The sequence below is a fragment of the Dama dama genome, chromosome 19, assembly GCF_033118175.1.
Source record: "Dama dama isolate Ldn47 chromosome 19, ASM3311817v1, whole genome shotgun sequence".
Taxonomy (NCBI): domain Eukaryota; kingdom Metazoa; phylum Chordata; class Mammalia; order Artiodactyla; family Cervidae; genus Dama; species Dama dama.
In genome coordinates, this window is record NC_083699.1 from 9,212,654 (window position 1) to 9,240,249 (window position 27,596).

Below are 27,596 nucleotides of genomic sequence, written 5' to 3' on the forward strand. Positions count from 1 at the left end.
CTCATGAAGCTTGTACAAAGCTCTGCAATCTCCGACTCCATACTCCAGAATCCCTTGAGTCACCCTACCCCACAGCATTGTCCCAAATCTCCAGCCACAGGAATTACTTTAAAATCACCGCTCCATCTCTTCCTCCTCCTTATCCCTTACCTTGGACCACTCTTTCTACTCTTGTTCATTTAACAGAAACCTACACTTAGTATGATTCTTCTTGAGTGTTACCTCCTTACTCATGCATCCCTTATGTTTTTCTCTTCACCTTGTCCTTGTATGATACCTTACACATATTTTACTCACAGCGCCAGTATATTATGTTATATTTAGCTGGAATAGCCCTTGTTGAAAGAAAGCAAAAGTCATGTATTTGTGTCACCAGAGATTGAACTTTGATGAATAGAATGTGGACCTTCCTTCAATGATGATAGAGTGAATGATTGATAAAATAGTCAATTTGTAACAGTGCTGATAAAGTGAACTCAGCCACTCAAATAAGTACTGATATATCCAAGCATTTCACCATCATTGTTGGTGAATATGTCCAACATGATCTCTGTTTTCTCTGCTTAAGAATTCAAAAAATTGAGAACGTCAGGAAGTCTGAGTGTGATATGCCTAAGTTAATCATTTGGCTCAAAGGACCTCCTTCTGCCCATTCAGGCAGCTGGCAACTGCAAAGGGCAAAGATTTAAATTTAAAAGGCTGTTGGTTCATGTGGTTTCTGAGTACTTAGCTGATGTTTCCAAAATTACCTCAAACATCATGTTCTCTGGGGACTTAATGACAGTTTGTAAATAACTTCAAGCACGTCATGTTATCAAATAGTAATAATGTTAGATTGAAAATGTAATATCCATTGGCAAAATTACTTGGTGAAGTATCTGAAATAATTTACTTTCAGTAACATGATTATTCACTTAGAGTCTATGGAACAAACATAAACCTCTAAAAAGAAACAATATACTAGGACAAAATAAAGTGAATTCCTTTTCTTAATTTTAGACTTGACATTATTTTGTTAGTTTCTCAAGACAGAATTTTCTGTAATATCATTTGGACAGGTAGTGCCAGGCTTGGTAAATTATGACTGTTGAGCATGTGGAGTTGCATTTCATAAACTACAATGACTTACTTCGTTGCTGCATCTTTCTTGCCGTTATACATCAAAATAAAAACAAGCTGACAGTAATAGCAGGCAACTCAGTAAACATTTTGCCAAATAGCTACAGTGTGCAAAGTACTGTGCTACGTTGCAGAGGATAAAGAGATGAGTAAGACTCAGAGCTAGCAATCTAGTGGAAGAGGAAAGGTATGTAACAACGAAAGCAGATGAAAGGCGGAGTTGGCTGTTGCGATTACAAGACAACAAGCTGCTAGGATAGCACTTTTTTAAACCCACAATTAAACCTTTACCTATTAGTAAAACTTTTCTCTGGAAGGAACATGTCAGCATTTAAATTAATGTTGAGGTGAACTAGAGCAAAACAAGCAAAATAATTGATTCATTTTTTCTCCTTTATTGCTTCAAGTCCACTGTTTTTTCTAATCTGGACTAACTGGATGTTTGCTAGTCCCTGAGATAAGTGGTGCTATGGAGGTTGGCAGCCAACAGCTGTGGCTCTGTGTGGTTCTTCCTGAAAGACCAACAGCACCAAAAAGAGTGGCTGGTACCACTGTAGTTTTGCCACTGCAGTGAGCTGCTATCCCTTTTTCAGTGTCTCAGTTCTGCCAGTTACTATCTGTAGCCTTTTAAAAGCCTTGAAGTTTCACTATTTGTAAAATGAGCAGGTTGATTTAGACTGTATAACATCTTTAAGGTTCTTTCCAGCACTAAAATTTTAGGGCCCTTACTGTGAAGTTTTGATAAGAGATAGCATATTAAAAAGCAGAGACATTACTTTGCCAACAAAGGTCCGTCTAGTCAAGGCTGTGGTTTTTCCAGTGGTCATGTATGGATGTGACAGTTGGACTGTGAAGAAAGCTGAGCACCGAAGAATTGATGCTTTTGAACTGTGGTGTTGGAGAAGACTCTTGAGAGTCCCTTGGACTGCAAGGAGATCCAACCAGTCCATCCTAAAGGAGATCAGTCCTGGGTGTTCATTGGAAGGACTGATGCTGAAGCTGAAACTCCAATCTTTGGCCACCTCATGTGAAGAGTTGACTCATTGGAAAAGACCCTGATGCTGGGAACGATTGAGGGCAGGAGGAGAAGGGGACAACAGAGGATGAGATGGCTGGATGGCATCACCGACTCGATGGGCATGAGTTTGTGTGAACTCCGGGAGTCGGTGATGGACAGGGAGACCTGGTGTGCTGCGATTCATGGGGTCGCAAAGAGTCGGACACGACTGAGCGACTGAACTGAACTGAAGATGTTTTAGTCCTTGGCTTTTCCACAAGTGACCCAAGAGAGAAAGACCATATTCTTGTAAGGTAGGGATGTACCTCACTTCTTCCTAAAGTATCTCTTCTGCTATTTCCCCTTCAGTGATGTTTCTAGACTCAGTTTTCTAATTAAGTCTTGTATCATTGAACTTGAATTTCAAAAGAATAGCTATAGAGGATTTCTGTGGAGAAATGAGATGGCCCAGAGGTGGAAAATTGATAAGACTCATCCAGGCTGGGCATTTAGAGTGCTGGAGACTTGGGACACAAGTGACTCTCCATAGTGTAGATGTATGGGAAGATACACAATGCAGATAGTCTGATTCAGCAAGTGCTACTTAGTCAGAAAGACTAACAGACTCAACCTGGACAAGCCGCTCTGGTTTCCTGTGGCAGTATCTGCCCTGCTATGCTCATTCTACACCTGTGATCATAGATTAAAATATTAAGTTCCACCTATTTAGATTCCCATTAAGATAACAGATTGTGATTTTTCAACACATTTTTGGATTATAAGCAAAATATATCTTATCAGTTAAAAAAAAATTTGCATTTTAATTAGCACCCAAGGAAGGTTTGTTTCAGAGGGGAAAGAAGAGATAGAGAAGGAAGGCTAATAAGGTAAAGGTTTAAACTGAAGAGCTTTGCAAAAGAAGTCTAGAACTTGATACCAGTGTGCCCTCTTGAGAGGACAATGCCCAGATAGCACGTGGCTTCTGGTTGGCATAAGTCTCCGCAGGCTTACCACCCATCACCCTTCCAGGACGAGAAGAGTCAGTGCTCTTGGGGCTTGAAGGACTCATTGGTATCCCAAGACCTAAATGAGTGTGTGTGCCTGTCGTGTTCTCAATAGAAATGCTTTAAGAACAAAGCATGAAATAAATAAGTGGGAGTGGGACTCCTTGGAACTTAAAAGCTTCTGCCCAGCAAAATAAAATTTAAAGGCAACCTAAGGAATGGGAGAAAATATTTGCTAATCACGTATCTGGTAAGGGATTAATCTCCAGTATATATAAGACACTCCTATAATTCAATAGCAGAGGAAGAAAACCCTAATAATCAATTTTAAGTGACCCAGGAACAGAGGAGCCTGGTGGGCTACAGTTTGTTGGGTCACTAAGAGTCAGACATGACTTAGCAGCTGAGCATGCCCCCAAGGATTTGAATAGACATTTCTCCAAAGCCATACAAATGGCCACCAGATAGATGGAAAGATGCTCAACATCACTAATCATCATGCATGTGTGCTAAGTCACTTCAGCCACGTCCAACTCTGTGACTCAATGGACCATAGCCTACCAGGCTCCTCTGTCCGTGAAATTCTCCAGGCAAGAATACTGGAGTGGGTTGGTGTGCCCTCATCCAAGGGATCTTCCCAAGGGTCAAAAGGTCAAACCTGCATCTCTTGTGTCTACCTGCATTGGCAGGTGGTTTCTTTACCACTAGTGCTACCGGGGAAGCCCCACTCACTAATCATCAAGGAAATGCAAATCAAAACCCTAGTGAGATATCACATCGCTCCTGTCAGGATGACATATTGTTAAAAAATAAATAAATGAAAAGACAACAAGTATTGGCAACAATGTGGAGAAATTGGAACACAATTGGTGGGAATGCAAAAGGGTGCAAAAGTTATGGAAAACAACATAGACATTCCTTAAGAAGTTAGAAAAAGAACTGCCATTAAGACTCAGTAATTCTGGGCCTATAGCCAAACTAATTGAACTCAGGATCTCAGACTTTCACACTCCTGTGTTCATAGCAGTACCATTCACAATCGCTAAGATGTGGAGGCAACCTCTTTCCCTCAACAGATGAATGGTTGGGGAAAAATCTGTGTATACAATGGAATGCTACTCAGTATCTAAAATGAAGGAAATTATGCAGTATGTGTTGATGAATTTAAGAAAATGTGCTAATTGAAATAAGCCCAGAAAGATAAGTACTGCCTGGTTCCACTTATATGAGGTTTCTAAAATAGTCAAATTTCAGAAAATCATTATGATTTTGGAATCATTATTACCAAAAGAAAATCATTATGATTCTGGAATCATTATTACCAAAAGCTGGGAGGAGAAGGAAATGAGGAGTTATTAATCAACAGACAAAATATTTCCAGTTAAGCAAGATGAATAAGTTACAGCATTGTGCCTAGTGTCAACCATAATGTACTATTTACTTAAAATATATTAAATGGATAGATCTCATGGTAAGTGTTATTGCCATAATTTAGAAAAAGGACAAAACATGAAATGTTGCTGCCTTCACGGAGTCACTATTTCATGAGCTAGACAGACTATTGAATAGACTTGTAATGTCATGTTATGTCATTGCTAAGGGTTATATAGGATGTAAGAGCTTTCAGTTCTTTCCTGAAAGATCACAAGATTATTCTCAGTCAGGAGAATAAACACCAAAATAAAATTCTAACAGAAAAAAATCTACCCACCCCTATATGTTCCAAATGGGGAATTTCTCTGAATTTGAGATATCGCTCACATGAGTACACACATCAAGCATGTACACACATCTAGAGTTACTGAAGACTAAAGCGATTGAGTCTTGTTGCCAACTTATAACCATACACAACCAACTGATGACTTCTAAGAAGAAAATCAATGATTTGGGGGGTTGGTTTGTTTTGTTTTTTTGGGTTTTTTTGGTTGAAAGAGAAGTCGATTCTCTTATTGTGCTGGTAAGAGTAGGAGCCTTGGCTCTCACTTCCAAGGATCACGTGAATCACTCAGGGTGCTTATTAACAGCTCAAAGGACCAATTGATTGAGGCTCTTTGTTCCTACTGTGCTTTTGCCTTTGGATAAAATGTTGTACTCTGTGCAGCAGTGGGAAGAGCCTGTACTCTGGAACCAGGGGGCTGAGGTGGAGGGTAGAGAGAGTGAGCAACCCTGAGTTAAGATTCCTGCTCTGCTGCTTATTAACTGGGTGAACTTAGGCAGCCACCATGATACCTCTGAGCCTCAGTGGTCCCTTTGTAAGCTGAGGATAAAGCATTTACTTTTACTTTGTGAGGTCATTGTTGTGTATTGAGTAGTGTGCTTGCCACGTAACTTAGGTGTTCATTAAACAGTGGCCATCGTTATGATTGGGTCATGATGAGACTTCAGGGTGGTGTATAAGCGAGCACCCTAAAGCCTGTTAGGGTAAGGGGCAGCCCTAAATATGAAGCTTTGTAAAAATGAGCACGGGACTTCCCAGTGATTAAGACTCTGCACTTCCAACACAGGGGCCATGGGTTTGATCCCTGGTCGGGGAACTAAGATCCTAAGCACAGTATAGCCAAAAAATAAAATAAATCTTTAAAAAAGATTAAAAATGTGAGCACCTTCATTTTTAAAGAGGTTAGCAAGGAAATGGCATTGATTTTTGTAATGAAATTTTATGCTTGGTACCGATCGACATGTTAAAAGTAGGGGATTGATTGGAAGATGAGGGTGTCATATTTCTCCATAGTTTATATATTCTTTTCCCAGTTGTATCACTAACTCTATCAATAATTAGGAAAAAGAGTTTGATCTATAATGTACCTTAGTTTCTATACATGAAAATTGAGGTATCATCTGTCTTATATGGGTAGTTTGAAAGATGAATGAAAATATATAGAAAATTTTGAAGTCTTGCTGAGGGGATATTAATAAATGTAAGGAATTACAGTGGTAATTACCATTACAAATGAGAATTCTCCTTTCCAGAAATATTTGAGGAAGACAGAGAAAACCATTGTATTGTACTGCTGATTTCAAAGGAATTGCTTCAAAGGCACTAGATGCTGAGAAATGAAATGTTTTCAGGGAAAGGAACATTCATGATTTTGTTGTTTAAAGGTGTTTGTTTTAAAGTTACACATTAACGAGTGAAAGAAGTTTTATTCCATATGTCTTTGCATTCCAGTGGGTTTATTATATCCAAGAGGCTATAGGATCAGGCTGTAGACTTCCGTTTTCAGTTCCCCGGGTAAACGGTGTCCTGTGCTTTCATCTCATCACCGCTTAGGTTCCTCAGGGTAATTAAGAGGTGGGAGGGAAACACATCTGGCCTGCCTCTCCAGGAGACTGCAGTTGTATTTCCCAAGTGCATTGTTAGTTCAGCTTTGAGGACCATGCTGCTTATTGTGGCCCTTTGTTCTGCTGTAAGTGCCCTCAAACCAGAAGAAGATTACCTGACAAAACCGTTTCTCAGAAATGGAAAGTAAAGTCTGCTTACCTCTTGCATCCCCACCCTTCACTTTACACCGCACGTACCCATCCTTCTGCAGCCACGTAGTGGCGGCAGGAAGATAAGTCACAGAGCAGAGTGACATGCACTCTCTCTCAGGTCCAGTACCTGCTGCAGGAGATGCTAGCGTCTGGCCTCCGTACTTTAAAGATCTCTTCAGATAACCTGCACTATCCATTTTGTTACTGGACACCTGGTTCTCTCGTTAGTTGTGCATTTTCTCTTTTCTGTGCTGCTGTTCAGGGTCGCATTTGTCTAGTTTCCATAAATGAAAGCCTCTCCTGAAACTCTGAGGCTGCATCCAAATCAGAAGATCTTACAGTTTTTGTTATATCACCATTTACTTTAAAAACTATATTCTTTGTCCTTTAATTTAGCTTTTTGTTGTAACATAGTGAGATAGTTCATGATTGACCACAAATATTAGACACTGAGTCTGTAACTACTATCATCACTTTAAGATGAAATGATCCAATTACAGTACCTCAAGTTCTGGTCATTCCCAGGGACAAAGTGCCCTGTGCTTTTGGGTCTGGATAATTACCCAGGGGTAGTCTGAGGACGCACTGTGAAAGATCTCAAGGAATAAAAGGCAAACACTACACACTTGGGCTCTGTGAAACTAACCACCGTAATTCTAATTTTATGTGAGTGCTCTGTGGTCATAAATAGCTACCTATTTTCTTGAAGGTGTAATTCACAATGGACATTTTAATCTGTAAAGCTTTCCCTGCTAAGAAGTTACAAACATTGATCAAAGTGCAATTTTAAACAGAAGAGCAGGAAAAAAAATCATTAAAACAACAGGTGGGACATTTATTTTTACAAAAGCAATAAACATGAGATGGATAATATAAACTCCATTCATCTACGTCTGACTTTTGAGATCTGTTGCTATCTGCAACATCAGTTTCCTGTATCTAGTTCTGTTCCTCTCTAATATACTAATTTAAAAAAGAAAACATTTTGAATTGGCACCTTTTGTGTTTCATTATTAGTACTGTGCCTGAGTGCAAAATCAACAATTTGTATATTATCTGTGATTACCTACTGATGTCCATGCAGAGTATATTATCACTAAATCAGAAGTTCAGAACTGAACAACTGAGGCCTAGAAATATGTTAAAGTAATTTTTAAACAATTGAAATTCTAATAAATACAAGCTATGTATGCATAAAATCTGTTATGTTGGGTATCATCAGGGAAGAAGAAATTTTCCTCTACCCTTCCAGGATCTTCTGCCTGGTCTATGAATTATTAACAGGAAAAAAAATCAAGATTTAATACCACGTATACACAAGAGAGACCCAGGAAAACTGAGTAACTTGCCAAGAAGGCTGAACCGCTCACCCTAAGTACCATCTTCAGCTAAAGACAAAAGAGGATGTTGGGAATAGTGGTTTGGGACCTCAAAGAGGAGGAAGGCAATTCACGTGAAGATGGAAAATCAGATGTTTGCGAAACGCTTGTTCAGTGGGTCATGCTCTCATAATGGGATACGGGGTGGACTCTGATCTCTTGGCTCTGTCTGGCTCCCCCACCACATCTGGCCCATATTCTCTGAAGATTCCTCTGGTGATGGCTCTATTTCAGGAACAGGCCTCCTCTACCTAAATTTTTTTAGGCAATTATGGGGCAGGTCAAAGTTTCTTCCTAAGTCCTTTGGGAGATTTGTTTTCATCTCAAAATTATCTTCATGCCAAAGAGACTTTTTGGGGGTGGCAAGTTTTGCTGTCTTACACGTTCAGAATGTTGATGACCCATCAGAAATACCTCTAAAGGCACCACAAGGAACTGTTTCTCCTCAGGAGTAGGGTCAGCGTGTTTCCTGTTTTCTATTCCTGCCAGATAGCTTTAAACCATACGCGAGTCATGTGGTTCTGTGTGAATTTATATAAACACAGTCCTAACACATCATTTTTCCTGATCATGAGTTTTATTTGTATTATTTTCTTTCATAATACTGTTTGGTCACACAAAATCAACTTTTCTTCCGTAGCTTCTGATCTGAAGATTTTAGTCTAACATCCCTGGGTTTGCAAATACGTGTTTTTGTTGTGAGTCACTACAAAGCATGTGGGAAGCAAGTCAAGTTTAATTAAAATAAATAAAATTGTATGCTTATAATCATCAACCTGCAAGAATTAAAATATTGATGACTCAGCTGTGGTGAAATTAGGGAGGACTGAAATATTGGTCATGCCATCCTGAAAATGTTTTTCTCTATTTGAAACAACAAAATCAAACTAAAGAAGAAACACATTGATTGAGCATCCCCCCACCCAAACCCTCCATCTTCAAACTTATTTCCTTCCTAAAGAAAAATTCCCAGAAATTCTATCTGAATTATTTTTATCTACAGAAACTCTATCTGGATTTTTTTAAGTCATAAATCCCTCATATGAATGTCTTAGTCTTATTATTGGAGGTAAAACTCATGCTTAATTAGACTTTATCCAACAGTTGTTATATGTGGCCCTGTCTGAGTTACTTTTAATAGATCAAAATAGGCCTTACATCTGACATCCCAGAGTAGTTACTGAAATTTTAACTAAAATGCTGATTTGGACAGCTGACTTTGGACTGCTTACCTTGCAAAGCAGGGTCTGGAAACAGTTCTGATTTAACCTCATTGTGCTAATTACTGTAAACTCCTTTCATGAGTAGGATAATAATTGTCACTAGAATTGTTGCCCTAAGAGTGGAATAACTATGCAGCCATTAGATAACAATTTATGGTTGTCTTGAGTGTATGTGTGTATGTGTGCTGACATTTAAGAAGGTATCAGAATTCAAGTAGTGTCAGTTTTTCAATTGACACTTTCAATATAAGGATATGTGTCTATTAATGAGTATATAAGCATACAGCCTATCAAGACAATATTACTTCTGTTGCACAAAAGTGCTTAACAGTGATTGTTGATATGCAGTCTTCATAACATCTTAGCAGAAAGACATGGGAACACTGGCTCCATCCTTTAGCTTACCGCTGCTCTCAGACTGTTGTTTGGAGAACTGGATTGTTGGTTTTTTTTCTCAGTCACTCTTGTATAAGTTATTTACGCTTCTTTATCATCTCAACTAGGGTCTTCTGAAGTCAAGAATTGTGTTTTGTAAAATCTCTAGGTCCAATATAGAACCTAATTCATGGCATATACAGACAGACAGATTTATTTAAGAATCACCTGGATTTCATTTTGCAGTCATTATAAAAAAATATACCTTTGTTCACTTACCTGTCATATTTTTTAAAAAAAATTTTAAGCAATAATCAGAGTAGGCACACTACCCAAAGCTAAATACCTGTCAAGGGGATCTCTTAGTCCCCAAAAAGGCTCTTTGTAAACTATTAATTTAAAAAGTTTAAATATACCTTTAGCAACCTGAAATTTGCTGAATTGAAATTTTAGCAACCTGTATTTCTATATTCTGTCAACTGTTCCAGAATTGTTGGCATAGTCACCTAGTATCAGCAACACAGAACTAAATAAATTTCAATATAATTTTAATTAATTGCCGTTTCCAAAGAGATGCGTTAGAATGGGTTTTGCACTGTGAGATGCCATCATTAAAAGTTTATCAAATTAAATAACAGATTGCAGACCTGTGTATAGTCTCATTTTTCAAGAAGTGGAAATATTTTTAAATGAATTCTCTCATCTAGTGAATTAATTTTAATTTGTTGATCATATTTCAAACAGAAAATTAAAATTCATCTTGGAATAGTGATAATGCTTTTATGGTGGTGAACAGATTGAATCAGATAACAGTATCTTTTGTAACAAGTTCTTATGTTTTCTATAGGTGGATAAGCGGAGCAGCTGTAGTCAATGCATTTTACTCTTCAGGCAGAAATCAGATAGGTAAGGTCTATTCTTAAATAATCGTATAATATTTCTCTGTTGGTCCCACGCTTTAATGCTTTGCATGGCCAATTTATTATATTCCCTACAAAAGCACTGTTGAGGCTGAGTTACTGATTTATTGAATATCCTCCTTGGAAGTAAATGTATCCATGTACCTCTTTTCACTATAATAGCAAAATTTAAATCAGTATAAGTCACATTAAGTGGTTTTGTTTTTTTTTTATAACATTCTCATTTATAGCTAAATGGTTTATCTTATTGCTAAGTACTTTTATTTCAAACTGCTTTTTTAAAAAAATTCCCTTAAAACCCCATAAAGTTATATTAACTTTAGGGCTTTCTAAGCATCAGCATCTTAAGTGGTTTAAGTTTCAAGAACCAAAGTTTCCGAAATCTGATTTTTTTCTCAGTTCTCTATGCAGGCATTGGTAGAGATGATCCTGCTCTGTATCATTGTTTTTTTCCTAGAAGGTTCTAAGAGAGAGGCTCAGGAAGGCTCTGCAAAGTCAGTTTTATGAGGTTGAACCATGTGGGATTTACTTAACCACTTTTGATCCAAAAAAAAAATTTATGTTCACTAGTAGTAATATCACATAAATAAGCATGGAAATTAATTCTTCAGTGAATCATACTATGAATAATGAAATGGCTTACTAAAACAAAGATAGATTTTTTTTCTCTTCCTGGGAATACCTTGACATCTTGCAGCTCTCTTTTAAGTATCTTACAAATAGATATATTCCCCACCCCCAAGGGTTTTAGTATGAAGAAAGACAACCAACTGATTTAGTACTTCAGTGGAAGTATTCTAAACAGTATAGCCAGCTTCTCCAGGTTTGTTCAGTCCAGCCCTTCATTTCTAAGTGTAGTTAAAAATCAAGTGGGAAACTAAAGTTTGATGATACTCCTTCCCATTGCTTTTAAAACTAGTCTGATACATCACCCAGCTAGTAAAATGATTACCTGAACCTAGGTCAGAGCCTGTTTAACAATCAACTCAGAACCCGTGCAGTCTATCCCTTGTAAAGTATTCCTAGAAACCATTCAGACCTTTTCCTGGAAGTTGCTCGGTCGTGTCCAACTCTTTGTGACCACGTGGACTGTAGCCTTCCAGGCTCCTCTGTCCATGGAATTCTCTAGGCAAGAATACTGGAGTAGGTAGCTATTCCCTTCTCTAGGGGATTTTCCTGGAGACCCAGAAATTGAACCCAGTTCTTCTGCCTTACAGGCAGATTCTTTACCATGTGAGCCACCAGGGGAACTGTTTATTATTAAAGACCTCTGCTTTTTCTGTGGAGAGTTTCACTTTGAAGACCTCTTTGATATTCAGTAGTTCTGTCAGGCGTAAAGTCTAGCTCATTCTGCTGCTGCTGCCGTTTAATCACTAAGTCGTGTCCAACTCTTTGCAACCCCATGGACTATAACCTGCCAGGCCCCTCTGTCCATGGGAGTCTCCAGGCAAGGATACTGGAGTGGGTTGCCGTTTCCTTCTCCAGGGGATCTTCCCAACCCAGGGATCGAACCCACATCTCCTGCTTGGCAGGTGGATTCTTTATTACTGAGCCATCTGGGAAGCCCCTTGTTCATTCAAGACTTAGACTAAATAGGATAATTGACTTTTTAAAGGATTCCCAAGGCAAAGTGAGGCAGCCTCAACTCCATTAGAGCAGACTAAAGGATACTGCTTTATGTTAATCCAGCTCAGGATCCTATCAGACCTAGTGCTGAATCATCCCCAAGAGACCGCTCTGGCATGTTCATCCTCTCAGTCCTCTAGAGCAGGTCAAGACAGACTTCGTTTGTCTCTAAATTACCCCTTGTTCCTGAAGTTGGCTCAAAATTGGTCTGCCTCAGAGATTACTGAGCAGAGGAGACCTGGGTATGTTCTCATTTTGAATTTAACACCCTCAAACCAAACAAGCTACAGCAAAAGGAAAAAGAAGTTAAAAGTGGCCTGAAGTCTCACAAAGCAGACAATTATCATCTGAATAATCAAGAATTGGCTGTAATAAACATTCTTAATGTATAAGAAAGACCTCTTAAAGATGCTTAATATAAATTCCTCTGATGGAAATAAGAAATCTGAAAAATTGCTAACCTCTTGTCATATGCTTATCTGCTAATAACAGCAGTTCAGAGAAAGGGAAAGTGTCATGCATGAGAACGCTTTGACGTGTACATTTTCTCCTTGACAATTCATTTAAATCTCCAAAATGGGGATGGTCTTAACTAAAAACAATTGAAAATCCTGATTTCTCACTTTCTTCTTCATAAAAGCATCTTTAAGAGGTCTTTCTTATACATTAAGAATGTTTATTACAGCCAGTTCTTGATTATTCAGATGATAATTGTCCACTTTGTGAGACGTCAGGCCACTTTTAACTTCTTTTTCCTTTTGCTGTAGCTTGCTTGGTTTGAGGGTGTTAAATTCAAAATGAGAACATACCTAGATATATAGCTTTTGCAACACTCTTTTAATGGATTTGATATCATGTGCATCACAGAATTAGAATTGGTACAGAATAACATGTCTCATAAATGACCCTCCCACCTTCACACAAATCCCCTAAAGTAGATCACATGCAATTTCTTGCAGGATTGAATTTTTTATGTTATGGTAAAAAAAGAACTTGTTTTATTATTATATAGGGAGTTACTTTAATAATAATATTATTATTTATTATTATATTATTGTTATAATAATTATAATTATTTTAATAATATATTATTATTATATTAATAATTCCTACTTTTAAATTCATTTCCCACCACTTTTTGTCATAACTCACACATGTAGGCTACATTCCAATTTTTTATAATTATTTTAATAATATATTATTATTATATTAATAATTTCTACTTTTAAATTCATTTCCCACCACTTTTTGTCATAACTCACACATGTAGGCTACATTCCAATTTTTATGCATCCTTGCCCCTTCTCAAAAGCAAAAAGTCAACTTTCAGGACAGGACGGCATGCTGAAAGTGTTAAATTCACTTGTTCCTCTTCCTTGTGTAAATGCACCATAGAACTTTAGGGACCTTACATGTCATTAGAAAAGCTGCACTTGAATGTTTTGTCAAGCATTTCTCTGTAAGTTTCAGGCACTATCCAATCATCTTATTAAACTTTCAAGTCTTATCCAAGGAAATGACAAGTCATTTGAGAAGTCTTACTACTGCTGCATTCTCCTTTTTCAGTAACAACAAAATTCTTTTCCAATTTTAGGTAATTTATAAGTAATTTATAGTATATTCAGCCTGGGTGATCTATGACTACTTTGACATAATTAAACTTTCTAAAATTGTCTTACTCATTCTTAGGACTCTTATTTTCATACTTGAGAATTAAGAGTAAATTTTTCCAAACATGTTGCTATTTCATTTAATATAAAAACAATGTTTAATTTTTCCACCAAAATTGATTTTATCTGATTGCACTCTTGAGCTTTACATCAAAGATTCTAAAATTGAGCTGCTTGCAGCCTTAAAAAAATAAACCAGGGAAGTGAGGGGATAGGCATGGGGAGAAACACTGTCTTTTGTTTCATGGACCAATGGTGTATTTAATTAACTAACTTGTTGACAATCATGAACATAAAAAATGCACAACTAAGCAGTTGGTTATTATCAACAGTTGTGATGTCTACTAGTAACAATGATAAGACTAATCAGTAAAATCCTCATAAATATTTAGCTGACAGAGTAAAAGGAGAAATCATGATTTGCAAAGTTGAGCTTGAAGACTAGTATTGAATATGAGCCATAAAAATCTTATCACTTGCCTGAAAAATGTGTATCAGGGTATAATTAAAACAGCAGGATCTTTATAGTTAATGTTTAGTCTTAACAGTGTGTTTCATAAGAGCATTTTATATAATGGATGGATTTTAATCAAAGTACATAGTGTGGGAGATAGTCCTCACTTTAAGTTAATAAAGTACTGCACATAATTTTTATACTTCAAGCTAAAAATAATTTCTTGGCACCGTTGATAGCTCAGGCAGCTACATGTGACGTATAATGTTCATCAGAATTCTCCAAGGACAAACATTTTGTATGTTTTTTTTTAACTTAGTCATCTTGATTGTTAAGACAACTTTCCAGATATTTTTTAAAGATCTAAAGAGCACTTAAATTGCTCAGTGTATATTTTAAAGTCTCTTCTGTAAATAGCTCATATTTATCCCTGAAACACTTACAAGTTAAGGTCATACTCACCCCAGCTGAATGACAAAAAACAACATTTGCTACTCTATATTAACTAGGTCTTATGTTTCTTAAAATAAGGGCCTTTCTTTTGTGCTCTTAATGTTCCATGCAGTAATAGCCCAGGCCTTTGCATGTAGTAGACGTTGATACTAATGATTTTTTTATTTTTGCTTACAGAACGTAATGCTTCAGTGGATACTAAAATTTTACAATGTGAAAAATAAAATCTCAAAACTATGAATGTTATGAGGGAAGAGGGGCGCGTAGAGGAAGTGGAGAAGAACACCATAGAGACAAAGGCCAGGAAGAATATGCTGTCTTTCATTAGGGAACAATGATAAGCCATCCATTGGCTTACCATCCACCTTAACAATGATGAGGTGTCTTAGCAGGATAATGATAATGAGGACAGTGGCGCTTTAATTGGCAGGCAGGATGCAGTAGATTTAGGATAGATTGCAGTTGGGGGAGACTGGAAGTAAGAAGACCTAAGAAAACCAATTAGGAAATTAAATAGTTCTTCAGGTAAGAAATGAGAACGTAAACTCAGAAGGTGGCAGTAGGACTGACAGGAGGAGACAAACAGAAGAAATGCTACTGGAAATCCTGACTTTTTCCTTACTAGATCTGTAAGGACTTTGTACAAAGAAGGGAGACAAGAAAGATAAATAGAAAAATGTTCACTGTGGGTGACTGAGACTCTTCCCATGCTATTAGCAGAAATATTAAAGTCAGATGGCTTAGAAGGGAAATGAGTTTGATGTGTGACACATGAAATTTAAACAGTGTGAAATGTCTTAAGTATAGAAAATTAGCTAGTTAAGACAGGTGTCAGTGCAGATATAAAAATTACAATTCATTTATTTACAAGTCTTTAGGACACTGTAGGAAATTCACTCATTCATTCAGTTATTGATTTATTCAGCACATTTCCTGAGTACCTGTTATATTCCAGGCACTATCCAATTTAAGGTGCTAGAGATAATTAAAAATTCAAATGGACTCAAAAATGAATAAATACATGTACGTGCAAACAAATCTATGCTCTCAAAGAGCTAATACTTGAGTTGCTTTGAGGAAGACATTAAAAATGAAGGACTAAACAACCATAAAAAAATAAATAGTCACATGCCTTGATGAAAATTTAAAGAGGTTATGTGATTAGGGGGTACTTTTGATTGTCTCTTTATTTACTAAGCTATTATAGATGGATAAATTGTTAGTCATGTTAAAAACAATACTTCTGTTATTAACTATTTCTCGCAAATATTTGCAATGGAGAAAAGACCTTCTGAATGAGATGGTAATTTTCCTTTGCTCTAAATTCCTTATAGCATAAAAACAATTTTAACAGATGTTATACAGTCAGTTGTGATTATAAATCACAGATATGGTGCACTCCAGGATAAACTCTTTACTGTCATCAACAGTAAATGGCCTGGGGACTTGCCTGGTGGCCCAGTGGTTAAGAATCTGCTCTTTCACTACAGGGAGCATGGGTTCGATCCCTGGTTGGGGAACTAAGATCCTGCTTGCCTTGGCGGTACGCCCAAAATAAATAAAATAAAATATAAAGAAATAACAGCATCTTAATATCCTTTTTTAAAAAACCAGACCTGCATTTGTTTCTGTCACAGAAGATTTTTGTATACATTTAAGTGAAACTGACATCCTGGAACGCAGCTTCGCAGGCAAATAGCCAATCCAGTGCCTGTCGTTACAGAAAAACCTACACGCGATCTTTAACCGTCTTCTTTGCTCCTAGTCTTCCCAGCTGGCATTCTGCAGCCGCCCTTCTTCAGTGCCCAGCAGCCTAAGTCACTGAACTACGGGGGCATCGGCATGGTCATAGGACACGAAATCACCCATGGCTTTGATGACAATGGTAAAGTACTGCTGATGCTTTTATTTGCCTGAGATATACCCTAGCAAGCCTAATTAAGAGTTAGAATAATGTATCAATATAAAACACATTTATTCATCAGCATATCATTAGCCTAACAATCACTGCACTTTTAATGTTCCTTTTAAATTGTTGCTTTTGAAGATCAGAATTTTCTAATAGTGAGGTTTAGCAATGTGTGCTTTTTACTCTGACAGAATACAACAATGTCCACATTGAGAAGACATTGATATTTATCAACACCAATGATACTGTTTGTTCTTATTTCATGACTATGTCTTATCTCTCCAGAATTTTAGAGGGCAGAGTCCATGTCTTAAAATTAGATGTGAACTCAGAAAGTAAGGTGCCCCCAGGATTTTTAAACTTCCTGTGGTCAGAGACTTTTTATTTTGACTGCGTCTCACACCTACCACCTTGTTCACATTCTTGCAAAGCAGTAGGAAATTAAATGTTTACATCCTGCCCCAGATAGCAAAATAGATTTCGAGTTTCAATGAAATTTGAGAGGAATAGAAGTAAAGACATGAGATATGTAGAGAGGTAGGAGTTGAAGCTGTAACAAAGATCAGTTCACAATTGGAAAGAAAATAAGAACAGTAGAGAGAAAACAATTAAGCCTTAATCTAACTTCAGAGAGTCAGAGGAAGAAAAGGAGACAGGAGGGATATACTGCTGCTGCTAAGTCGCTTCAGTAGTGTCTGACTCTGTGCGACCCCATAGATGGCAGCCACCAGGCTCCGCCGTCCCTGGGATTCTCCAGGCAAGAACACTGGAGTGGGTTGCCATTTCCTTCTCCGAGGGATACACTAAGGGTCTGTTAACTCAATTAAACTATATAGCAATCTTCACGGGTAGGTATTAATACTACTTCCATTTTTCAAACAGAAAAATATAGAGACGCATAAGACTTGGTCAAAGTTACAAAACTGGGAATTGGTGGAACCAGGATATGGGTTCAGGTAGTCTGTCTTGATAGCCCTTACCTTATTCACTACATCATAGATAACTGTTTAAAAGATGACAAAATCAAGTGTCAAACATGTAATGTATATAGATGCTGCTGAAGATCAAGAAGGAGAAAGATCAATGTAGTTAGGATCAGCAAGAAAGCTCCAAGAGTAAAGGTAACTTTTTGTTCGTGCTTGAAGTAGGACAAAACTATGAGTCTGCGATTACTAATGAAGGGTTTGAGATGGGAAATGAATGCCATAGTGAAATACTGACCTCTTTAAAAATCTCAGAATATCAAAGTAAACAAACTTGGTTCAGACAAAAATCATCCACCAGAAACAAGTCATGATTTCAGGAGTATTTATCTGGTGGCCTTGGCCGAGACATCAACAACCAAGTGGGTGAAGTTGGATTAATCTGGATTAATACTAGGGCGTATCAGCAAAGAGAGCCCCAGTGGCCTGGTTTTTATCAACCCTAGATGAGAAAGCAGAACAGTTTATCTACTCATCTGTCCAGTTTAATATTCTCTTGCATACTTGGTATTTCAGTCCTTGCACTTTGAATTAAAGATATCTTATTGCAACTCTTAATGTAATGAGTTCTCATTTTACTTAGATAAATATATATTCCAGGCAGAAATTTTAACAAAGATGGAGACCTCGTTGACTGGTGGACTCAACAGTCTGCAAATAATTTTAAAGACCTATCCCAGTGCATGGTGTACCAGTACGGGAACTTCTCCTGGGACCTGGCAAATGGACAGCATGTATGTTGTCAGCCTTCTCTTGAAAAGTTGTATTCAATCTTAAGTGAACTACTGATGCTTTCTTAACAATCTAAACAGTTAAGAATCCTTAAGTGTCTTTTTTTTTAACAGCTCAATGGAATTAATACCCTGGGAGAAAACATTGCTGATAATGGTGGTATTGGCCAAGCATACAGAGTGAGTAATAATATTTTCTTTCCATTTTAGTGGTTAGAGTGCATATTGATCACATTTGATCATTCATTTTAAAGCCTTTTGCAAAAGGTACTTGTAACAATAGCAAATTGAAAATACACAAGGAGAAAGGGGATTGTAAATATGCTAATAAGAAGGGGCAATACAGTTGATAGGATTGAGCTGAATAACCTTCTCTAAACTTCAAAGAGACTAAGGAGAAAAGGAAACAGAATATTATAATGACAGAATTGAGGAGGTATGCAAGTTCCATAGAGGAAGCAACATTTTTCTAAGAAATAATCTCTGAGATAGTTTTTTAGAAAAGATAAGAAAACAAAAAGATTTATTATAGAATCATTCATTGACGTACTGAGCAGTACCCTCAGTTTCTTGGCAGGTGAAGCAGTATTTGGGAAGATTGATCAACATAAACCCAGTCCAATTACAGTGATAGTGAAGGACGGAAATGATATGGTTCCTGCATGTGGCTGTGTAATGGTCCATACCATAAACGCAGAGGAGTATATTGTTGGAATATCCCTTAGAATCTCATTTAGGCTTGCATTCAACAATACTTTCTGAGGCCTTCAGTCTATGTTTGGCACTATTCTTGGTGCTAGAGATCCAGCTTCAAACCCTTTATAAAAGATGCCATTATTTGATGACTTGAACCAGGATTAAAGGTGGCCTAGCAGATACTATGTGCACAAGAAAAAGTAGAGTTTTTCACAAAAGAGTGGAGGAATAATGGTCTTGGAAGTAAATAAGGAGTGAGTATGATTTTGAGTTGTTTTCCCAACCCTGAGACAGCCCACATGTGGGAGAAAAAGGCAGGGGCTACTTGAGAGGGCACAGGGGATAAGGTGTCCACAGGATAGAATCAGGCTACTGACATATGATGGATGGAATATTCATTGTAGTGGAGGAAGATGTAGTGTTATTTGTTCGCCACAGAGATGTTTGGGTTGGAGGGGGGAAGAGACTTAGTGGTTGGGTCAGGAAGAAGGAATTATCAGAACAATGTGGACGAGGTGACTGGTGAGGCCTGTGAATTGGCAGTGACCCAGGATGATCAAAGTGTGAGGCTTGGGAGATAAATCTGACTGAAAATTTTCCAAAAGAATGAATCCCAGCCAAGTCCTGGGGGATGGTAGATTACTGCTTCTTTGAATATTTGATTTTTTTTTTTAAACTGGATGCCAGACATTGTACATTTTACATCTTTGGGTGGAGAAAATTTTTGATCTCCTGTTAATATTCTTGAGCTTTATTTTGCGGCACAGTTAAATCCCTCAGAAACGGCTAGATCCTTTTAGATCTTGCTTTTACATCGTGTTAGGTACGTCTGGGGTAGTGCTCAGTCTAGGGATAGTTCTTCACTGCTGAGTGACACCCTACTGTGTGAACCTAGCGGTCTTCCATTCTTGTGTCCTGTGAGTACCAGACATTTCGTCTCTAATCCTTTCCTGCAGTTCCTTCCCTAGCCTTGGATAGTTTGCCCACATGTATACTCAGGTACTCAGCTGAATATTGAGGGGATATTTGATTTCTTAGAGTCTCTTTCTCTGCATTTTCTCCTCTTCACCCTGTCATTGGTGTCCTTGAATTCTCAATGCCTTTTCCTCATCCATTCAAGAAGTCCACCAGGCTCCTGGGGTTTCCTGCTCTATTTTGTGGTCCGGAGTGCTCAACTTATAAGCTGGAGCAGTCACAGGGCTCCTCTTGTTTACCATCTCTTAGAGAGCAGTTTTTGCCTGATGTCTAGTGTCATGCAAACCATTGCTTAATATATTTTGTCTATCATTTGGTTGTTTCAGTAGAAGGATAAATTCAGTCTCAGCCACTCCATCTTGCCTGGAAGCAGAAGGCACTGACCCTTTTAATACTCCATGGTGATTCTAATACACAACCAGATTGAGAATCACCGCTGTAAAAATTCGGCCAAAGTCTGAGTTAAGGGTACTTCCATGGAGCTCCTCATGTAGAACAAGTACAGGTTTATAATAATGAAGCAAATTACAATTGTGCAAATATATTATTATATATGAAGTCTTGCCATGTAATACTCCCTGGTAGATTGTGAACTCCCTCAGAGGAGTAGGTTCATGTCTTTCCTATATCCCCAGCATCTTTACACATTAGAGATGCAGAAGATCTGTGTTGATGGCAAGCAAGAAGAAATGAAAGATATCTTCTGTGTATCTAATTATCACCTTTCTTTGTATTCAATTAAAGCTAACACATCTCAGAAATTTGTTGTCAATCCCATTCTTAAGTATATTTTGTAGTGGAAAACTATATTTTCCAATAGTGTCTATAAATCCTTAATAATTAAGGACATTTCCTGACATTCCAGTAATCTAAATTCCTTCTTCGTAGGGTGACTGAGGTTCACTTTACGGCCCTGTCTTCAGGGGCCATAATTGCTCATCCTTATTCTTAGAGTCATATGGTGGTAAACCTCTAAGGAATCTCAGGAGACTCCCTTAACTTTCTGCAAGAATCTCTCAAATGAAATCTGTTGTGAGTCTCTTTTTACTGAGAGTGATAACCCAGCCCAGTATAGCAATTACAGATTCTCCTGGCTACTCTTTCTTCCAACTGGCTAGACTTACTCATCTATAGAACAACATTTAGGTAAGTTTTTCATCACTTATGTAAATCCATCCTTTCATTCAGTTAACATTTGTTGATTTTCTGACATTAGCTAGGCTTTTATCATCTGTTAATCATTAATCTTATTCTTTTCAGAGTATTTGTAAGTAAATTCTAGTTCTCTTTCTAATCCATTAAATACTTGAAGGTTGCCATAACTAAATGTATCATTATGGTGATTCTGATAAAGGTTAATTACTTGGTCACATGATCTTCAAATAGGTTTATTTATAAATTTAGAAATTATAAACATCATGTTTCTATTTCATTAACTGCCTAGGCCTATCAAAACTATGTTAAAAAGAATGGTGAAGAAAAATTACTTCCTGGACTTGACCTAAATCACAGACAACTGTTCTTCTTGAATTTTGCCCAGGTATTGTTATCTTTCTTGATTGATAGATATGAAAATCATTTTGAGTTATAATTTCATACTAAGTTAGATATTGCATACTGAGTTTTCTTGTTTTAATCAATTGTGGCAGAGCATTTGATTGACTGACTTTCATTGTGTGTAACAGTCTATCAGACCATATTAATGATAATTATGTTTCTGGTTGCCTATTATTAAATGTTATTTGAAGAGTAATTGGTTGTGGAATGCAGAATTTCTATTTAATTTTTGCAATAGGAAGTTTGCTTTCCTTCCATACTGCCCAAACAAATAATCCTTGATGCAACCTGAGTACACTGCTTTCCTTTGTCTATTTCTATCCCTAGGTGTGGTGTGGAACCTACAGGACGGAGTATGCACTCAACTCCATTAAAACAGATGTGCACAGTCCAGGCAATTTCAGGTGTGTGGGTATCCATGGTGTCAAAGTGCTCCAGTATTGGCTCCATGATTTCAGATTTGGAGGCTTGTTTTTGACTGTGCTTCTGTACAATTTGGAAATCCAGTGCTTCTCTTTTTCCTTTCTTTTTTTTTTTTTTTCTTTTTTTTTTTGTTTTGAGGGTCTCAGAAAGAATTAACCGAACACATCAAGATAAATGTCATGTTTACACAAGCATTGCCTTGACTGCTCTTATCCTCAGATTGTATATGACCTAGGCCCAGTTGTTGATGAATTCCAACAAAGATGTCACCTCAGAACAGCGGCTCTATTTAAAGCTAGCAGAGACATTTCTAAGAGGCTACAAAAGGCAAAGCCCTAGAACCAGTGAGCAGCTGTTCCAAAAAGATTTCCATTCAATACAGAGGAAAATTTTCTAGTAATGAAAAGGTCCCAATGTGGAGTAAAGTTGTTCCCAAAACTCCAGGAAAGAGTATGATGAAGCAGAGTTCAGAGAACAACCTGGCAGGGATGCTGGAGGAAAATTCTCTGCAGAGGAGAAGGTTGAATTATAAGGCATCAGAAGTCCTTCCCCATTCAGAAAACCTAAGAGGACACCAGAATGAAAGAAGATCAACCAACTATCATTTGAATGTTAAATTGTAAATCCTTGTGTGTCTGTTTTAGGGCCGAGTTCCTAATTCCTACCCCTTCCTCAGGTACTATACTCTTCATGACCGATTTGCTGATCAGCAGCAGCATGTCTCAGGCATGAATGTGTGAGAAACAAATTAAAAATTCTGTAGGCTTATTGGGAAACAGTTTGAGAACAAAAGAAAGCTAATGGACTAATTTTAAAAGCTTCTCCTAAAACAAACACAAACATACTACCCAGATCATTCACTCCTGAAAAAAATACACATTCAATTGTGAAATAATAAAAAAGCATATTTAAAATTAAAGAATTTACTCGTCTTATTCTTGTATCATCATTACCATTGAGTATTTGCCTTAACGGTTCTTTCAAATTCATTCATTCAACAATTGATTATTGTATGCCTATTATATGTATGGTGCAAACTAAATTTATCCTTGCTAGGATGTACAAATTATGTCCTTTTTTAGATAAAAAAGTGAAGTGTTAGTCACTTAGTCATGTCCATCTCCTTGCAACCCCACAGACTGCTGCCCACCAGGCTCCCCTGTTCATAGAATTCTCCAGGCAAGAATACTGGAGTGAGTAGCCATTCTCATCTCCAGAGGACCTTCCCAACCCAGGGATTGAACCCTGGTCTCTTGCATTGCAGGCAGATCCTTTACTGTGTGAGCCATGAGCAGCATAATCCCTGGACCAATTCTCATTATGGTTTTGTAATTTTTAGGTTTTTCTTTTTTTTTTTTCATTTTTCATTTCATTTTATTTTTAAATTTTACTTCTGGTTTTATTGAGATATAATTAACATACAGCACAGTATAAGTTTCAGATGTATAGCATAATGGTTCAAATTGCATACATCATGAAGGGATTACCATAACATTAATAACTTTATTGAACTTCTGTCGTCTCAAATAGATACAAAATTAAATGGAAAAATACTTTTTCCTTGTAATGAGAACTCTTCCGTCTTACTCTCTTAACTGTCATGTGTGACATACAGTAGTGTTAATTTTATGTCATGTGCATCGCATCCCTAGTACTTATTTATTTTATAACTGAAAGTTTGTACCTTTCAACTACCTTCATCCAATTGCCCTCCCCCAGATAACCACAAATCTGATAGGTTTTCCTCTGAGTGCATTTCTTTATTTTTGAGTATAATTGACTTACAATACCATGTTAATTCCTGCTGTGCAACATTGATCCAATAGCTTTACTTTTTTAAAGTTGTCTTTTTCCTTACTGAAGTCTTTAGAAGTTAAGGTCTAACAATCTGGGGATAACAGAGTATTTATAAGCTCACACAAATCACCATAACAATCTAATCTGTCAAAGCTTTATGTATCCTATATATATATCCTATATATCCTCATGAACCAAAGCATATATCCATAAAAAGCCCAGGTTAATTTAAGTAATTTTAATACAGTACTTTGTATGTACAGCATCCTCAAAGAACAAGGGGTAGCATATTAATTTTTTGACAGCTAATGTATGTCTCTTGATTATTACCATTTTTATTTTAACCAGTGGATTAAAATTTCTGTGTTTAAAATAAATTTTTCAACTTCCTGACTTATTAACACAGTATCCTGAAGAAAACCTAAGTTTTCTTTTTTGATGATGCAGATTTTTGTTATGTGTAATACTTATGGTTTCACTGTTTATTAGGTTAGCAAAGGCCTCGAGGCTGTAACATGTGGAGTTATTCCTACACTACAGAGCCATTACGGTGATTTTTTTGACTTTTCAGTTAAGATTTTTTATTAGGGTTTTTCTACCTGTTGTCTCTTCCCTAGTTTTATTTTTTTCTTATCATGAAATTGCCTGCCTTCAGCCATCCCATTTCTTCATTCTTGTTGACTCAAAAAGCATATTCTATAGTTTATGGTAGAAAATGAATGCAAGCCTTGAATTAAGAAAAACGCTGAGTTCCATTCAGGGCTCTGCCATTTATGAGCTTTTCCTTAACCTCTGGGTCTCAATTTCTTGATATATAAAATGAGAAGTACATTATAATGAGAGTTGCTTGGAGGGTTAATGTTAATGTATATGAAATCTCTATTATATGTATGTGCTTGAAAATTAGTACCTAAACTATTATGTAGGAGAAATATGACCAGAATAAGAGTTCCTATGAATAAAGCATAGGGATTTTGCAGTCATTCCCTATTAGCTGACAGTCAAGGGTTTTGGCATGTTTTTTTTTTCTCATTTCTTATGTCTGCTTAGTTCAAAATGTCAGTAACTGATCACCAGAAAGTGATCATATAGGTAAACAAGGAATTTTTTTCTACCCTCAATTTTAAACTGAAAACAGTATTTTGTTATAAATATGTAAAATTATTTGTAACTTTTATTTTATTTGTTCTGGCCCAAAATATGCCTCTTTGACTATTTTTCATTCATAATAAGAGAAGTATGTGTTGATTTTTTAATAAAAGGGTAAGTGGAATGCCAACCTTTTTTCCAGGAAAATTATTATTTTCTCTGGAGATAAAAGGATTTCCTTGGCAAAAGGTTGAGGTCACGTTTAGTTTTGGAAACAGGCTGCTTCCTGGCTGTACAAAGTCAAATACATTTTTTTTAAAAGAACCTTAAAAACTAATAGACACTGAGTTGCTATTGAAAAATTGTGCATAGTGGTTTCTGTAGAAATATTCCTGAAATGAAGGGAGATTTTTTAACTTTATGCTTAAATAACCACACTATCAAAGTATAAGTCCAGGTATAGTTGCTATAAAGTTGAATCTATAGAACCATATTGTGTGTGTGTGTTTGTGTGTTTGTGTGTGTGTGTGCTCAGTTGCTTTGTCCAGTCTGACTCTTTGCAACCCCATGGACTGTAGCCCGCTAGAATCCTATGTCCGTGGGATTTTCCAGGCAAGAATACTGGAGCCAGTTGCCATTTCCTACTCTAGGGGACCTTCCCTACCCAGGGATCGAACCTGCATCTCTTGCATTAAAGGTGGACTTTTTTTACCACTGAGGCACCTGGGAAGCTCCCAAACAACACTAGGTCTAGGCTATAATTTTTTATTCCTCCTAATTAAAGTCTTATGTACTTTAAACTTTAGTATTTAAAGTAAAAACCTGATATTCTAGAATTTTAAATGACTTCATTTGGAAATCTAGGTTTTGTTAGTTGTCTACAGTCACTTCAAAGAATGGTTGCTATGATACTACTTATTATACAATCTATAAATGTGTTTCTAAGGTTATTCAGATATAATATTTCTGTATAAGATAAAAGGGTCTGGTCATTTTTTAAAGTAAATCCAAATAGACAAAAATGATACCCATGTCTGCTTCCCAAATAGTAAGGGTGCTAATCTAGATACTTAGATTGCTTGAGATCATCCTCCAGTCAGAATAAAGTGTATTTTATAGATTCTAGTAGTAGTAGTTTAGTTGCTCAGTCCTGTCCAACTCTTTGTGACCCCATGGACTGCAGCACGCCACGCTTCCCTGTCCATCACCAACTCCCAGAGTTTACTCAAACTCATGTTCACTGAGTCGGTGATGCCATCCAAACTTCTCATCTTCTGTCTTCCCCTTCTCCTCCTGCTCTCAATCTTTCCCAGCAACGGGGTCTTTTCAAATGAGTCAGCTCTTTGCATCAGGTGGCCAAAGTATTGGAGTTTCAGCTTCAACATCAGTCCTTCTAGTGAACACCCAGGCCCGATCTCCTTTAGGATGGACTGGTTGGGTCTCCTTGCAGTCCAAGGGACTCTCAAGAGTCTTCTCCAACACCACAGGTCAAAAGCATCAATTCTTCGGCCCTCAGCTTTCTTTCTTCAGTCCAACTCTCATATCCATACATGACCACTGGAAAAACCAGAGCCTTGATTAGATGGACCTTTGTTGGCAAAGTAATGTCTCTTCTTTTTAATAATGCTGTCTAGGTTGATCATAACTTTCCTTCCAAGGAGTAAGCGTCTTTTAATTTCATGGCTGCAATCACCATCTGCCATGATTTTGGAGCCCAGAAAAATAAAGTCAGCCACTGTTTCCATTGTTTCCCCATCTATTTGCCATGAAGTGATGGGACCAGATGCCATGGTCTTAGTTTTCTGAATGTTGAGCTTTAAGCCAACTTTTTCACTCTCCTCTTTGACTTTCATCAAGACGCTCTTTAGTTCTTCACTTTCTGCTGTAAGGGTGGTGTCATCTGCGTATCTGAGGTTATTGATATTTCTCCCAGCAATCTTGATTCCAGCCTGTGTTTCCTCCAGCCCAGCGTTTCTCATGATGTACTCTGCATAGAAGTTAAATAAGCAGGGTGACAGTATATAGCCTTGACGTACTCCTTTTCCTATTTGGAACCAGTCTGTTGTTCCATGTCCAGTTCTAACTGTTGCTTCCTGACCTGCATATAGGTTTCTCAAGAGGCAGGTCAGGTGGTCTGGTATTCCCATCTCTTCAAGAATTTTCCACAGTTTATTGTGATCCACATGGTCAAAAGCTTTGACATAGTCAATAAAGTCGAAATAGATGTTTTTCTGGAACTGTCTTGATTTTTTAATGATCCAGCAGATGTTGGCAATTAGATCTCTGGTTCCTCTGCCTTCTCTAAAACCCACTTGAACATCTGGAAGTTCATGGTTCATGTATTTTTGAAGCCTGGCTTGGAGAATTTTGAACATTACTTTGCTAGCGTGTGAGATGAGTGCAATTGTGTGGTAGTTTGAGCATTCTTTGGCATTGCCTTTCTTAGGGATTGGAATGAAAACTGGCCTTTTCCAGTCTCATGGCCACTGCTGAGTTTTCCAAATTTGCTGGCATATTGAGTGCAGCACTTTCATAGCATCATCTTTCAGGATTTGAAATAGCTCAACTGGAATTCCATCACCTCCACTAGCTTTGTTTGTAGTGATGCTTCCTAAGGCCCACTTGACTTCACATTCCAGGATGTCTGGCTCTAGGTGAGTGCTCACACGTTGTGATTATCTGGGTCATGAAGATCTTTTTTGCATAGTTCTTCTGTGTATTGTTGCCACCTCTTCTTAATAT

The 27,596-nt window shown here is 37.3% G+C and overlaps 1 protein-coding gene across 4 annotated transcripts in view; it reads left to right on the plus strand.

The window, feature by feature from the left end:
* Positions 1-27,596, plus strand: part of MME (membrane metalloendopeptidase) — a 107,030-nt gene that overhangs the window by 72,474 nt on the left and 6,960 nt on the right. For all 4 annotated transcript variants that reach the window (XM_061168173.1, XM_061168175.1, XM_061168174.1 and 1 more), the window contains exons 17-22: positions 10,419-10,477; positions 16,460-16,579; positions 18,187-18,320; positions 18,432-18,497; positions 21,433-21,528; positions 21,873-21,949. In XM_061168173.1, the coding sequence (XP_061024156.1) occupies positions 10,419-10,477; positions 16,460-16,579; positions 18,187-18,320; positions 18,432-18,497; positions 21,433-21,528; positions 21,873-21,949 (552 nt within the window). The remainder of the gene's footprint in view (positions 1-10,418; positions 10,478-16,459; positions 16,580-18,186; positions 18,321-18,431; positions 18,498-21,432; positions 21,529-21,872; positions 21,950-27,596) is intronic.